General features: G+C 37.1%; 1 protein-coding gene across 1 annotated transcript in view; it reads right to left on the bottom strand.

The window, feature by feature from the left end:
- VPS41 (vacuolar protein sorting 41 homolog (S. cerevisiae)) overlaps window positions 1-15,331 on the bottom strand; it is a 219,530-nt gene that overhangs the window by 119,515 nt on the left and 84,684 nt on the right. The window contains exon 5 of the mRNA XM_012656464.1: window positions 9,347-9,421. Coding sequence (XP_012511918.1) covers window positions 9,347-9,421 — 75 coding nt within the window. The remainder of the gene's footprint in view (window positions 1-9,346; window positions 9,422-15,331) is intronic.

Raw genomic sequence — 15,331 nt, 5'->3', positions numbered from 1 at the left:
CATATTCTGTTCTTTAAGCCTCTTTATTGTGAAATATCACACTTGATCATAGACAGAGAGCCAAGAAGCAATGTGAAATATCATACATATAAATGCATGTATATAGTATTTGAATTTTGTATATATATTTATATATATACATATATGTGTGTGTGTGTGTGTGTGTGTGTGTATGTGTATATAAAACAAATCAACCAGGTAGATCAATGTGGTAGGAGATTAGGTGAACTGCACTTCATTTATAATCTTATGCTGAATCTACTGAGAGTCTATAAGTGAAAGATTGAAGTTCCTACTTATCAGTGCCTCCCTTCGAGTTTATCTAGGCTACTTTATTCCTACTTAATATTTTTTCTGACTGCTTTACTTAACAACAACAAAAACAAAACTGAAATATAATATACATACTATAAAGGATATAAATCATAACTTTATAGTTTGAAAAACTTTGGTGACACGAATATAACCCTGCAACCACTATCCTGATCAAGAAATAGAGCCCAAATTGCTTCTTCATGCCCCTTCCCAGTAAATAACACCTCCAAACTAAACACTATCCTGAAATGTATCACCATGGGTAAGTTGTTCTAGTGTTTGAATGTTATAAAAACGGAATCATATACTACTTTGCTGGTTTATTTCATTTAACATTTCCCAACTTTTCATTGTTTTCCTTATCCACACTGCTGCATACAGAAGTAGTTGGTCCTTTGTTGTTGCTCTATAGTATTTCAATGTATGAATATATCACAATTCATGTAACCACCTTCCATTGATGGAACAACATTGGGTTGTTTCCATATTGGGGCTATTATGAAGAATGCTGAAATGAACACGCTTTACAAATCTTTTGGTGAACTTATATACATATTTATAAAGGGTATACAACTAGGAAAGGAATTGCTAAGACATAGATTATACATATATTCACATTTAATAGAGAGTCAAACCATTTCACAAAGTGGTTTTAATTAATTTACACCCTCATCAGCAAAGCATAAGAATTCCATGAATTCTCAAAGACTTAGAGTTAAGTAATAGTATTAGGACAAATGGGAACCATTTCCCAATGCTTGAAAAGTGTTGGCTTGTTCTAGTCTTCAGGATAGTGGTGTTATTTTTTCCTTAAATTCTGTAAAAATTCACCAGTGAAGCCATCTGGGTCTAATGGCTTTGCTATAGTCTGAATGTTGGTGTCTCCCCAGATTCATACGCTGAAACCTAATCCCCAACGTAATGATATTGAGAGGTGAGGTCTTTACGAGGTGATGAACTTATGAGGGTGGAGCCCTCATGAATGGGATTAGTGCCCTTATAAAAGAGCCCAGGGTGACTAACTGGCCCTTTTGCTCTTCTGCCATGTGAAGACACAGCATTCATCCCTTTCATGTGAGGATACAGTGACAAGGCACCATCTTGGAAGTAGGGAGAGCAGCCCTCACCAGACACTGAATGCTGGTGCCTTCATATTGGACTTCCCAGTCTCCAGAACTGTGAGAAATGAATTTCTGTTGTTTATAAATGACTCAGTATAAGTTATTTTATTATAGCAGCACAAATGAATTAAGGTCAGTTTCTTTGTCAGAAGGTTCTTAATTATAAATTCAATTTTTAAAGTAGATATAGGAATATTCACATTTTCAATCTCTTCTTGTTTTAATCTTGGCGAGTTGTTAATGATTCATTCTTTGAGCCACAAGCAGGAAATTCATCCATGTTGATATCATAACAGGGCTCCTGTGGAGGTTGTGGGACCTTGGCATGTACCTGGGCCAGTTGCAGGACCACAGCTGGCAGCGGGGTCAGTCACAGGACCTTGGTGGGGTGCCTGCGCATGTCATGGGATGTTGGCGGACACCTGGCCAGGTCATCTTGGCTGGCACCTGGGCGGGTTGTGGTAATGCAGGTGGTAGTGGGGTGCTTGCTTGGGCTGCAGTGGCTGGCAGGGCTGGGTTGTCATGGTGGGTGGAGCTTTCCCTCTGCCTAGGCCCAACTATGGCAGCTGCTGCAGTGCCATCAAGATGGCAAGATGGTGGCAGCAGATGCTGAGCTGGTGGGTGCCTGCCCTGACTGGATCCCTGGGAGGCGGCTGGTGTGGGAGGAGAGTTGGGCGGATGCATGGCACCCAGTCACAGTGCGTGCTGGAGCGCCTGCCCTCCCCACTCCCTCTCTCATTTGGCAGGAGTAATGGGGAGGCAGCTGCAGTGGATCCAACTCCTCTGCATACCAGGCACTCTGGGGCTGAGAGCGCAGACTGGCATCTGTTGCAGTGACCCACTGTGTTCACTCTTCGGTGCAATGCTGCTTCAGTCTCCAAGTAGCTCCCTGATCAGTGTAGGCCTGCTATTGTGGGGGAGACCCCTTGCAGCTCAAATTTCAGTGTCTGCTGGGGGAGTACAGAGCCCTGGGGATCTCTCCCTTATCCCCACTATCCCCATGTGTGGACTTCTCCCAGGTACCTTTTGGTCTTGCCAAGCAGATCACCCCACCTTGGGTGTCTCCAGTCACTTTTCTGATGATCCACAATGCTCTCTCCAAGATGATCCATGCATGGGTGAACCTCTACCCACAACCTTTGATCCTCTCCTTGAGAGTAGCAAGTGCAGGCTGCTTCTAGTCTGCCATCTTGGCCTCTCCCCCAAGTCACTACTTTTATATAAGTGTATAAGCATAGAATGTAATAAAATGGTTGTTAACAAACAGGAATGGAAAGCATTGCATTCAGGGTTTTACTTTACCCTGGGGAAATTTAAATTTAACTTGATGGATCCCAACAAATCCAAGAAAATTGGGTAAAAGTAAGGAAGGTCCTGTATCATCTGAATATTAATGAAATAAATCAACAAATAACAACCTTAGTGAAATTACTGTAGTATGAACACCTGCTGAATTGGCAAGCTAAAATTCTTATAATCTATTTCTTTTCAGTACAACAATGCCACTTACAACATGGTCTTGTGTTAAATCTTATACTACTACTAGCAACTTACATCTCTAAATGCTTCAACATGCTTTACTCCAGTGGTTCTCAAACCTGACTGTATAGTTAAAATCCTTGAATACTAATGGTCAGACCCTGGCCCAGACAAATCAAACTTTCTGATAGAGTGAAATGATATTTTTAAAGGTCTACAGTTAACAATATGTAGCCAGGATTAAAAGTCACGCTCTACACCTCATTTAGTCTTTATAGTTACACTGCTAGGTATGAGAGAAAACATTTTGTCCATTTAACAGATGATTCTGTAGAAAAATAAATGACTTGCCAAAGGTCATAAAAACATAGGCTGGCCAGGCACGGTGGCTCACGCCTGTAATCCTAGCTCTCTGGGAGGCCGAGGCGGGCGGATTGTTTGAGCTCGGGAGTTCGAAACCAGCCTGAGCAAGAGCGAGACCCCGTCTCTACTAAAAATAGAAAGAAATTAATTGGACAGCTAAAAATATATAGAAAAAATTAGCCGGGCATGGTGGCGCATGCCTGTAGTCCCAGCTACTCGGGAGGCTGAGGCAGAAGGATCACTTGAGCCCAGGAGTTTGAGGTTGCTGTGAGCTAGGCTGACGCCACGGCACTCTAGCCCGGGCAACACAGTGAGACTCTGTCTCAAAAAAAAAAAAAAAAAAAACATAGGCAGAAGACTTGGGACCAGAACCCTGGTGTTCCAAACTCTGTTATTCTACATGTTATCTTAATATAGGATTGAAGATTACAAGTAAGAAAGATATCTTTTTACATAAAGTGTAAGAAGAGTAGAATAAAATAACAAGAATAAAAAAATGCAAAAGCCTTAAATATTTGCCATGCTAAAGAGAAAGTGAACATCAGACTTTGAATTAAGGCAACACTATGACAGAAGTTGAAACTCAATGAAGTGGCCTATTCATTCAAATGGATACATTTCCTTCTACCTCATAGATGGGATAAAGGTGATTTTTTTGAAAAAACTGATGTGTGTTGTGAAGAAAAGTATATGAGAAATAAACAAATGATGCATGAGCCTGTTGAAAAAGACTGATATATAAGTAAATGAGCAGATAAATCCCAAGACTGTGGTAAAGATTAAGTTACTGATTGCCAAGGATAAATGTTCCTTTAAAAATTATGAATTCATATTGAAGATAAATTAGTATAGTGATAAGAATAAACAAAAGAGAACAAAACCAAAGAAGTTCTTAGAAAACAGGCACTAATATTTATCACTATCCTTGAGGACTAATCAGAAGCTAAAAACGCCACTATCATACTTGAAGTAGGGGCTGGAGGAGAAACTGCTGAAGGTGACAAAGCAAGAATAGAACTCTGAGGTCAGTTTCTTTTACTATGTTTAACCAAACATTTTCCTCAACTGTTCTCACAGTCTACACTTCAGTATGGAAAACACTGTAACTTCATGAGATAAATCTCATAAATGATATCATTATCAGTATAAAGATGATTTGTAAAACCTTCAATATTTTGGTTCATTTCACCACTGGGACATCCCAAACTAGCTGGTCACATGTTGTAATACTAAAGCTAATAAAATCCAAAACACTTCCCCCCCTCTGCCCTTATTTATTTTTCCATTTTGTTAGTGTAAATCACAATCATCTGTGAAGGGAATCCCTTGAATGACACAGTCTAGAGCTGCGGTCCCCAACCGCCATCTGTGGCCTGTTAAGGAAACAGGGCTGCAATCACTACCTGAGCTCTACATCTCTCCCACCCCACCCCCAACTCCCCAACCCCTCCCCCCCAGTCCATGCAAAAACTGTCTTCCATGAAATCAGTCCCTGGTGCCAAAAAGGTTTGGGACCGATGACCTAGTGAGTTTTGGCTATAGGAAGATCTCATCTGAGACAGGAATCACATAATTAAAGGTTAAAATAGAGAGGATCCTTTTGCACATGGAATCCCCTGTAGCCCCCCTGAACAACTTCCCCAAACTTGCCATCAAAATACCTAATGAAAAAAAAAAAGAGAAAATTACATAATAATTAGCCATATAGACAATCCCTGCCAAGTCTTGGAAGAGTTCTCATTAACTACAAACCCAGAAAGCCATATGATTACCGCAGAAGGTATGTCACACTACCTGAAATAAAGAAAACCTACCCCCATCACACAGTAAGGTGTGTAACCCTCTTCCACTCTAGCATGGAAATTTATGTATTTGCCAACCAAAAAACTGGACAACAGCCCATCTGGTATAGAGGAACTAAGACTGAGGTGGCCAGAGTGCTATACAACCCTTCCAGTTAGTATTTACCTTGAAACGACCTCTCTCAAACCCCAGCTTCCAAATAACAACAGGTCAAGAATCAGAACAGGGATGGATGTGTGAACTATCGTTGCATCTCTGGTGGTAGCTAAAGGGACTGTAGTAGGAAAGTGCTGGTTTTCAGATTCTCTACCCAGGTAGAATATCAGAGACCAGGGAGCAATGACAGCAGAGAGCTGCCCTCACTGCATTCCTCTAGTCAAAGGAAATTGAGCTCATTTTAGGGCCTCTACTGTTGATCTAAGAAGGTGATGCTACAACACCTAAAATAATAACAAGGAGGGCCAAAGCCAGTCAGACACTGAATCTGTTAACCCAGGTTCAGAAAGCACCCTTCTCCCTGTTCAGAGTAAATAAACAAGCAAAAAAAATATACTCAAGGTCTATCAAAAAAATACTGTAGAACACTATTCCAAAGAATCAGAGGGAGAAAACCATGCCTCTAAAAACGTTTTAATAGTAACCAGAACCCAAAGAAAAATTAGAAAACTGTTGGCAACCTCTGTAACATGATCAGACCTCTATAACCCTGGAGCAGAAAAACAGGATGATAATAATGATTATGATGATAGCTTACAATTACTAAGTGTTTCTTCTGTTCTCAGTGCTATTCCAAACAATTTACATATATTAACCCATTTAATCCTCCAAATTATCAATGAAGTAGGTAGGTACTGTTATTATCCCCATTTTACAGGGGAGGACAGAGACTGAGGCACAGAGAAGCAGAAATAACTTATTGGACATCACACAGCTAAAAAGTGGTAGGAAATTCCACTCTTAAGCACTAGATCGTACTGCCTGACACTCTAAGGCAGCAGTCCCCAACCTTTTTGGCACCAGGGACCATTTTCATGGAAAATGATTTTTCCATGGACTGGGGTGGGGAAGGTTTCAGGATGATTCGAACGCATTACATCTATTGTGCACTTTATTTCTATTATTACATTGTAATATATAATTAAATAATTATACAACACACCACAGGTTGGGGACTCCTGCTCTAAGGCATATAATAAGTTACAATTTAGAAAAAGTAAATACGTTATCAGGCTGATATGAAAATAGAGCTGGGAGTGACAGAAAGATTTCAGGAAAACTAAAAATGTAAAATATAACAAAAATCTACTCCACAAAGCAGTAAAAAACATTGACTTTGTAAGAAAAGCAAATCAGCAAAGGGAATAAACAAGTAGAGAATCTCTGTCTGACTACAAAGAAATAAAAGAATAAAAACAATGAGAAAGCAAAGTATGTGTGTGGGGCATCGCATAATACGACCAATTTTTCCTACACCCTGTGTATTTTAAAAAGGAGAAGAAGGGCGAGTAGTGCTTATTCATTCGCCTCTTACCTTGAAAATTTAGGTACAAGAATGGGAGAGGGCAAGAGGCCAGACAGCAATGGGTTAAGAAAGGAATGGTTAGTAGCCCACTACCCCGCTGAGAATAGGAGGGCACTAAAAGCGGGCAAACCAAGCAAGTCCCCCAACCTAACACAGATAATGGGAATGCCAGGCCAGGCAGCCAGAATACAGAGCTATGCTCTTAGCCTCTAAGCGATACTGCCTCCAGCTTTATATTATTGAATTTCTTTGAAGAAATGAAAACAAATGGAATTGAAGCAATAATCAAAATTATAACTGAAGTAAACTTTCCTGAAATGAAAACAATACTTCAGTATATGGATCAAAAGGACTTACTGTGTTCCAGACAAAATTAATGAGAAGAGACCAGAACGAGACATAACTTAGCAAACTGAATTACAAGAACCATTTATTATTGTTGATGTTGTTGTAATTATTATTATTAGTCCAAGCTCCAAGGCAGGACAAAAACAAAAATTGAAAAGGTTTTATAAAAGATGAAAAGTAGGCTGACCTCAGACATGTCTACAAAAATAAATGTCAGAAAAAAGGGAGCGACATCTCCAAAACTGAGAAAAGATTTCAACACAGGATTTCATATAAAATTAGAGTCCAGTTTATGTATTAAGGCAATATATGCAAGAAGATGAGAAAATAAACCTTATATGTACTTATCCTGAAAATTATCTAAAAATAGATGAAATAAACTGAAACCGAACACTCATACACACACAACATATGTATATATTTCAAAATTTAAAACTCAAGCATAGAAAAGCCATGGAAAAAAGATTAGAAATGAGCACAAGCTGAATAAAGAGTAAATCTTAAACAACTGCTGAAATTATGACTTTGAAACTAGAGGAAAATATCACAGGTTATCCTTAAAATAACCAAATAATTATTTGTCTAGGAACACACTTAAGAAAGAAAAAAAAATCACAACAGCTATTTAAACATTCATTAGATCTAGATATTTTGAATTTATTTAAGTAAATATCTTTATATTTTTATCATCACTAACCACTTTACCAGGTCACTTCTATACTAGCTTCTCAAGTCTCACTATACTGACTAACCCATGGTACAGGCTAGCTTACATAAATACATGCACTGAAAGATCTATTTTCAATTCTACAAATGCTAATAAAAATATGAGAAAACCATTTTTCAAAATATATAATGGGTTTATACCAAAGTATTACAGTTACGAATTTTACTAAAATTGGAAAACAGAGGTGTTTGACAAGAAGGGTACCATGAGATATCTGAAGGTCATCTCATTATCCACCAGAGTAATTAAAATATTCACTTTGATGCATGAAATACTAATTCTTCAACATTTAAAGCTCTAAAAATTCCTACATGAAGTATCTTAACAAAAATTCATTTTCAATTTAAAAAATATTCTTTCACCAAATTAATTCAATTAAACTGATATCAGCACTGAAACAATTCCTCACCTTTAAGAAAATAAAATGAAGATTATCTCTCTTTACAAATATACACACACAAAAATGTTCCAATAGTGTGAATAATTCTTCTCAACTTCTATACAAATCAGTTCCTCCCTCATCTCTCTTTGACAATCACGACAATCTCAGAATTTCAGCAAGTATCATAAAATTTGACAATGCTTTTTGAAAAGCACAAGTGTTCAATTACTGTTTCAAAAGACTCTTTGGGCCACATTAGGCTTAGATACATAAAATGCATCATTGTATGTCAAGAGGACTTCACGTTGCTTTTGTTAACAGATTAAATGGGCATATCTCTTTAACGCTGAGTATATTGTTTTTAATTTACCTATCTTAATGGCCCACTGAATGTAGAACGTGTAAAAACTATAAAATTAGATTAGGAAACCTGTTCTATTCAGTAAAGAATATGTAAGGATCTATAATGATTCTTAATGCACTCTCTTCTTAAATTGTTATTTTAGAAAAGTAGCTTAAATACACTGTGCATCAGAATTTTATCATTGCAAACCAACATTAGAAAAGACTTCCATTGACTTAAAAACAAAGAAGACATTCTTATAAGTGGAAAATCAATCACCACAACCACTAAATGTCACAGCTCAACATCAGCAAGAAGCGCTGATAATTGTTAGTTATACACTGCTCAAATGATGTATGTCCTCAGTCGAGGAAGTAGGTGCCAGGTTTTTAGAAAACTGTACATATATTGATTTTACATTTATTTAATGTGGCCATTGTAAGACACTTTATTTTTCTGATAAACTATGATTGCTTATCAAAAGATTCTATAATTCAAGAGAAACATTCATAACTTGTGTGTGAAAATGAAAACCACTGGCCCACAGAAATCATGCCCACAAAATCCAATTTTGTGGATTTATGGCAGAAAGGCATTAAACTACTGTCTTGCAGGAACTGCAGACTAGTCACTGAAGTATAAGTGGCACAGTAGTAATGATTAAGGTGACACGCCACCCTGCCACAGCCGTTAATCAGCTTAATACTAGTAACATTATTGACATTCTTGTAATTACTTTTCCTAAGGCACATTTGTGCAAAATATATTTTCCTTTAATTATGACCAATCGGAAGCAAGTCCAATACTCAAAAAGAATCATCAAGGTTGTCTTAATGCAGGCATACAGTAAGCAGAGTGCTTTTCCAATCAGTTGGGGCTGGCTAAAAATCACAGTACTCAATACAGGAATAGAACTTTCAACATGACCACATCCGTGCCATACCTTGCCATCCTCTGAACACACGCCCATGTGTTCTCCACTTTCATCCAGGCTAATCTGATTTATCTTCACAGGACTCTTAAAAAAGAAGAAAAGGACATGCAATATATAAAACTTCAGGAAAATATATATCAACAATCAAATGTCTTTGCTCTTTGTAAAATTTAAGGGATATAAATTATCTGTTAGTTTAGATGCATGAGTCCAAGATATATTTTGTTTTACAAACAAAAATGGCAAAATACAGCTTTGTTACCAGACACACATAGGCCCAGAAACTTAAGGTTTCCCCAAGTTTTCTATTTCACATACCTGAAGTCCCAGCTAAAATGTTACTTCTTACATGTCATATGTTTTTTTAATCGGTTCTGTTTTTTTACTACACACCCCCAAAATTATCTTTCCCAACCAAAATCCATTTTAAAAGTCCAAATAAAAATCATTATGTAAATAAATTTTAGTTGGCTGTTCACCAGCCAATCTATTTGTTCTTCTCTTATAAATTAAGAGAAGAAATTAATAAGTCAACTTTTTATTTATATTTTATGCTTAGTACTGTCTGGGGGGAAATTACAGGGTCTAAGTGACATTAACTACCTCTCCCCCATTCTTCTGAACAATTTCAAATTCAAAAATCTGTGATGACAGGAACCAGGCTTTCTGCTTTGGATGTATTTTCCAAAGAGTAAATGCACAACTATATTTTAAATATTTTTTACTGCTTTCCAGTTTGCTATGTATCCAATTATTTACTTACTAAAATATTCATACAGGTGGATTTTCTAATAGAGGTCAAGATCAATGAATGTTGACAACATTAAAAATAGCAAACTCCTCTTTTTGTTTTCTTCTTAAATAATGACAGCTTTCAACTATCTTACACAAAGCACAGTAGAAACAAAATAACCATGAAAAGAAAAGGAAGCCTGTATGCAGTTGTAACATGAGCTTGCAAATTAGTTTTTTAAGGTATCTAACCTTAAAATGGTTTGGCTTGTCGATAAGATAAATGGAAATATGCAAAGTTGAATGCTGGATCCTCAACTGGAAAAATATCTCAGTGCTACTAAGCAAAGGTCAGGGCAGACCGAGACTCCCAGACCTCAAAAAGGCCACCCACTGATTGATGCTGCTAAGAGACATTTCCGTGTGCGGAGTGAGACCGCTGTCTACAGAATCCTTTCTCATCCTGATGCTAAATCACCACACAAGCAACATTCCTGAGATGCAGTCTGTGAAAAATAAGCTTGCTCCTTCTAGAATGTTAGAAGAGGAAAGGTCCTGGAAGACAGGTATTTGATCCATTTTACAGGAGAATAAACTGAAACCCATGGCAGAGAATAAGAACAGAGAAATGAGCAGAGCCCGGGCTAGCTACAACCTCCAGAGGGCTGCAAAGGGACCAACATCCTGGGCAGCAAGGAATCTGCGAAGACAAAGCAAAAGCTCAACTGGGAAAGCACGCAGGCCAGTGTGCCTGGACTTCTGGCTGAGAAATCTGAATGTTCAGCTGCTACATTCTGCTTTGGATATACACTTTCCTCAAATGGCGTAGCTTCTATTAACAGTTTCCTCATTCTGGTCTTTGGTTCACCAAACAACATTTTAATACCCATTTTAGTCTCGGCAAACATAAAGCCCACATACTTCTGATTGTAATTTATTTGGCATCCAGTTATAATCTGCCTCAAATTATAATTTAATAGGTGTCTGTAGCCTAGGTTTCCTGCCCCAACACAGTATTATCCACATGTAGCTTTTTTTTAATTGGAAGTGAAATTAATTAAAATTAAATTTCAAAATTCAGTTCCTCAGTTGCACTAACACATGTCAAGTGGTCAACAACATGTGACTAGTATTAGAAAGCACACAAATCACAGAACATTATTATCACTGCAGAAAGTTCTCTTGGAACAGCACTGCTCTACACCAACAAAACTGAGACCAATGATGAATGCAACCAAGAAATCAAGCCTCCTTTACAAGGCCCTTCTTTACTACAATCTACATTTAGAAGTATATTTTCTTTCCATATACTTGCCAAAATTTATGTAATTTGTTCTTGGACTCTGGTACTCAAAAAAAGCTCATGGCCTGTCCTAATACTCTGTGAACCACACTATCATTTCCAAAGACCTAGCATAAACATTATCTGATATTCAACCTCAGAGAAAAGCAGTCAGCCTAGGATGGTTATCTCCATCTCAAGAAGAGGAAAATGAAGCTTCGAGAGTTTATGTGAGTTGTCTAAGGCCATTGTGCTACTAAGTGGCTAAGTCACACAATGGCATTCCACCTGCAAATAAGCCAAATTTTTCATTACAAAAAGTTTCTCCCTGAATAGAAACCACTGTGCCACTGCATTAGTGGTATGGGGGTGGGGGGGAATCATATCTCTGAGATATGAGAATCCTCCTTCCTTCATATCTCTGTTAGCAATAAAATTTTTCTTTTTTACTTTTTTTCCTGCCAACAATCAATATTCATTGATTCATTTCCCTGACTACTAATAAATAAACTTAAGCATTTTTCTTAAGTCTATTGGCCAATTAATTTGTTTTCTGTAAACTGCTTGTTCACATCTCTTATTCATTTTTCTGCTAACATGTTTGTTGTTTTGTCAATTTATAAGAGCTCTATTTTGAGGGTATGAGGTACAATATTCACCCAATGAATATATATACACATTGTATATGTAGTCTCCTTTTTTTTTTTGCAAGATGGTTATGGCTTTATTTCTTATATTTAAGTCCTTTATCTTTCCAGAATTCATTTTATTTTCTTCCCAAATGGGTACCCAGTTGGGCTAGCCCCATTTATTAAATAATCCATCCTTCCACTCATGAAGAGAACTGTTCATTATATAATAAATATTTATATACATTGAGATAACATTGAGTTTTCCATCATAGTCTGTTTGTCCATTCCTATAGCAATTCAGCATTGATTTAATTATACAGCATATACACGGTATGTTCTAGTAAGATAAGTCCCAGTCACAATTTTTCACATTTTCCTTGGCTTTGCTCAAGTATTTATTTTTCCTTGTGAATTTTAAGATAAAATGACCCTAGTGTTGCTGAACATAATGGTCATTGATCAGTTCTAACTGCACCTAATCGCAGCATGTAACTGCTGATAACTCCTCTTTGCTTCCAGGGTGCCATGCTTGTCTTGTTTTTCTCTTAAATTTCTGGCTGTTCCTTCTAAGTCTCTTTTGATGGATACTCATCTCCTGATTTCTGTATCTCATGGTTCAGCCCTTGTACCTCTTCTCTTTTACATCTGTACTCACAATACTGATATTCTCTTCCAGGCCACGGAATGACTCCTACATTTCTATCTCCGGACTGGACCTCCCCCTACTCCAGACCAATATATAAGACTATTAAAAAAAAAGAAAAAGGAAGAAAGAAATCACAGCCAGATGGTCAACCAATGACTGTCCCTGTGATAGGCCTGAAGCCCTGAACATCTCCCTTACCCCAAAGGGCCTGAACTTGTGGAGGAAAAAAATAGATGCCGAAGTGGCCTATTTATTCCCTAGAGCACAACCTTTCCAAGAAATAAAAAGCTAGGCAGTGTGATGTACTGAGAAAACTCTGGCCCAGGGATGGCAAACTTGAGTGCCTCTGGGTCAGAGAATACCCGACGCCAGGAGGGAGAAGGAGTGGATGGTGACAAACTGGAACATGTGTCCCAACTATAAGGAGCTGGCCCTTCCTGCAGAAAGTTGCCACACAGGTGGCCAGATCTAACCATCGCTCAAGAGAAGCACCATATCCAAGTTTTTATAGGAAATATTCCACTTAATAAATGTTGGCAACCTATTCAATTAAAAACAAAAATCAACAACAAAAAAGACTATTTATTTTATATCTGTACTTATATACCTCATAATCACCTCAACTAAAACATGTTAAAAACCAAGATCTTGATATTTCCTCTAGAAGGGGAGTAGGGGTTCTTCCTGACGTCTTCCCTCATCTCAGTTAATGACATCTATACTCTTCTAGTTGCTCAGGGAAAAAACTTTGGAGCTATTTTTGACTCCTATCTTTCTTTCCCACTGTATATCAAATCTGTCAGCAATTCCTATCACCTCTTCAGACAAAATTTATCTAGACTTTGACCACGTTTCACCACCCACACAGCTGTCGTCCTGGTCCAGGCCACCATCATTCTCGTATGGATTACAGTAATAGTCTCCTAACTAGCTGACTTCCTCCTGCCCTAACTCAACAAGCCAGCAGAGTGACACTATTAACAGATTGATAATATGTCACTCCTTTGCTTAAAACCCTCTAGTGGCCTCCCATCTCAGGATAAAAGCCAAAGCCTTTCTATGACCTGACAGTACTAAATGATCTGACTCTACCCCTTCCTCTAACTTTCGACCTCACCTCCTCACCCCTGGTTCTCTACTCCAGTCCTGATAACCTGCTGCTCCTTCTCCAGCCTTAGGGGTTTTATATTTGTTTGCCCTGCACCTGGAATGCTTTTCCACCTGCTCTTCATTGGTAATCATCTTCTCAGTGAGATTCTCTCGCCACCAATCTAAAATTTCAACATTTTACCCAAACATTTCATAACTCCTTCACTGCTTTTTTTTTCCCTCCTTAGCACTTACCACTATCTTATTACATATTTTACTTATTTATCTTATTTACTGTCAAACTCACTCACTGGAATGTTAAATTCTTGAGAGATAGTTCAAAGAATAAAAACTCCAATCATTCACAAATTCTTCTACAGAAAATAATAAAAAGGAAATGCCCTCCAACTCATTTTACCAAGCTAATATAAACTTACAAATAGCAAAACTCAACAAAGATGCCATGAGAAAGAAAAAGTACAAGCAAATCTCACTTATGAACATAAATGGAAAAATTCTAAAGAAACTACTAACAAAGCCAGCACATAGAGAAAAGCCAAGTTTATTCCAACAAATACAACAGATTTCCCTAACATAGGGAAATTAATCAGTATCATTTTCTGTATCAATAAAAGAGAAAAATCATAGAATCACCTCAATGGATACAGAAAGTTTTTGAAACTCAACACCTATTCATGGTGAAAACTCTTTGCATACTAGCAGAAAATTCCTCTATCTCACATATCTTCCCAGTGGTTAACAAAATATTGCAATTAATGGTAAAATGTTGAGAGCTTTCCCTTAGTTATCTTTACAATACTGATTCTTCTAATCCATAAACATGGAGCATTTCTCCATTTATATGGTCTACTTCAATGTCTCTGAAGTTTTATACTTTTCCTCTTAGAGTTCTTACACAGTTTTATTCTAGACGTAGCAATGATAATAAGCATCCTTTCCTCATTTCTGACACGTATATGATTCCATTTATATAACATATAAAAAAAGGCAAAACTATATTATAGTGTATAGGGAGTACACATACAGGTTTAAAATGAAAAAGCTAAGAAGTTATTACTACAAAAGTCAGTATAGTGGTTTCCTCTAAGGGGCAGAGAGAAAATTTGTGATCAGGAAGGGTCACATGTTCTATTTTTGACAGGGTGGTAGTTACATGATTGCCTTGTGACTATTTGTTTTACTACACATTTTATGTGTTTTTTAAAGTTACATTTGACAATAATAATAAACATTAAAAATTTAAGAAAATAAGTAAGAACTTGCTCATGACAACATCTAGGATCAATATCTTTAATGGTTTATTTCTTAGATTTTTGGGTTTTGTTTTTTTTCTCCCTTTCATTTTTCCCTGATGATTGTTAGGTTATGCAAATGTTCTAATTATATTCTGGTCACTTATATTTTCCAAGAAAATAGTGCATTTCAAATTCGTAGAAATTGAAATATTTTTTATTTTACTTTTTATTCTTTTAATATTTTAATAATACTAATGATATTTCAAGTATTTATTTTTCCTTGTGAATTTTAAGATAAAATGACCCTAGTGTTGCTGAACATAATGGTCATTGATCAGTCCTAACTGCACCTAATCG

This window comes from Propithecus coquereli, unplaced genomic scaffold (genome assembly GCF_000956105.1).
Source record: "Propithecus coquereli isolate 6110/MARCELLA unplaced genomic scaffold, Pcoq_1.0 Scaffold502, whole genome shotgun sequence".
NCBI classification, from domain to species: domain Eukaryota; kingdom Metazoa; phylum Chordata; class Mammalia; order Primates; family Indriidae; genus Propithecus; species Propithecus coquereli.
This window is presented reverse-complemented; position numbering and strand designations above follow the sequence as displayed.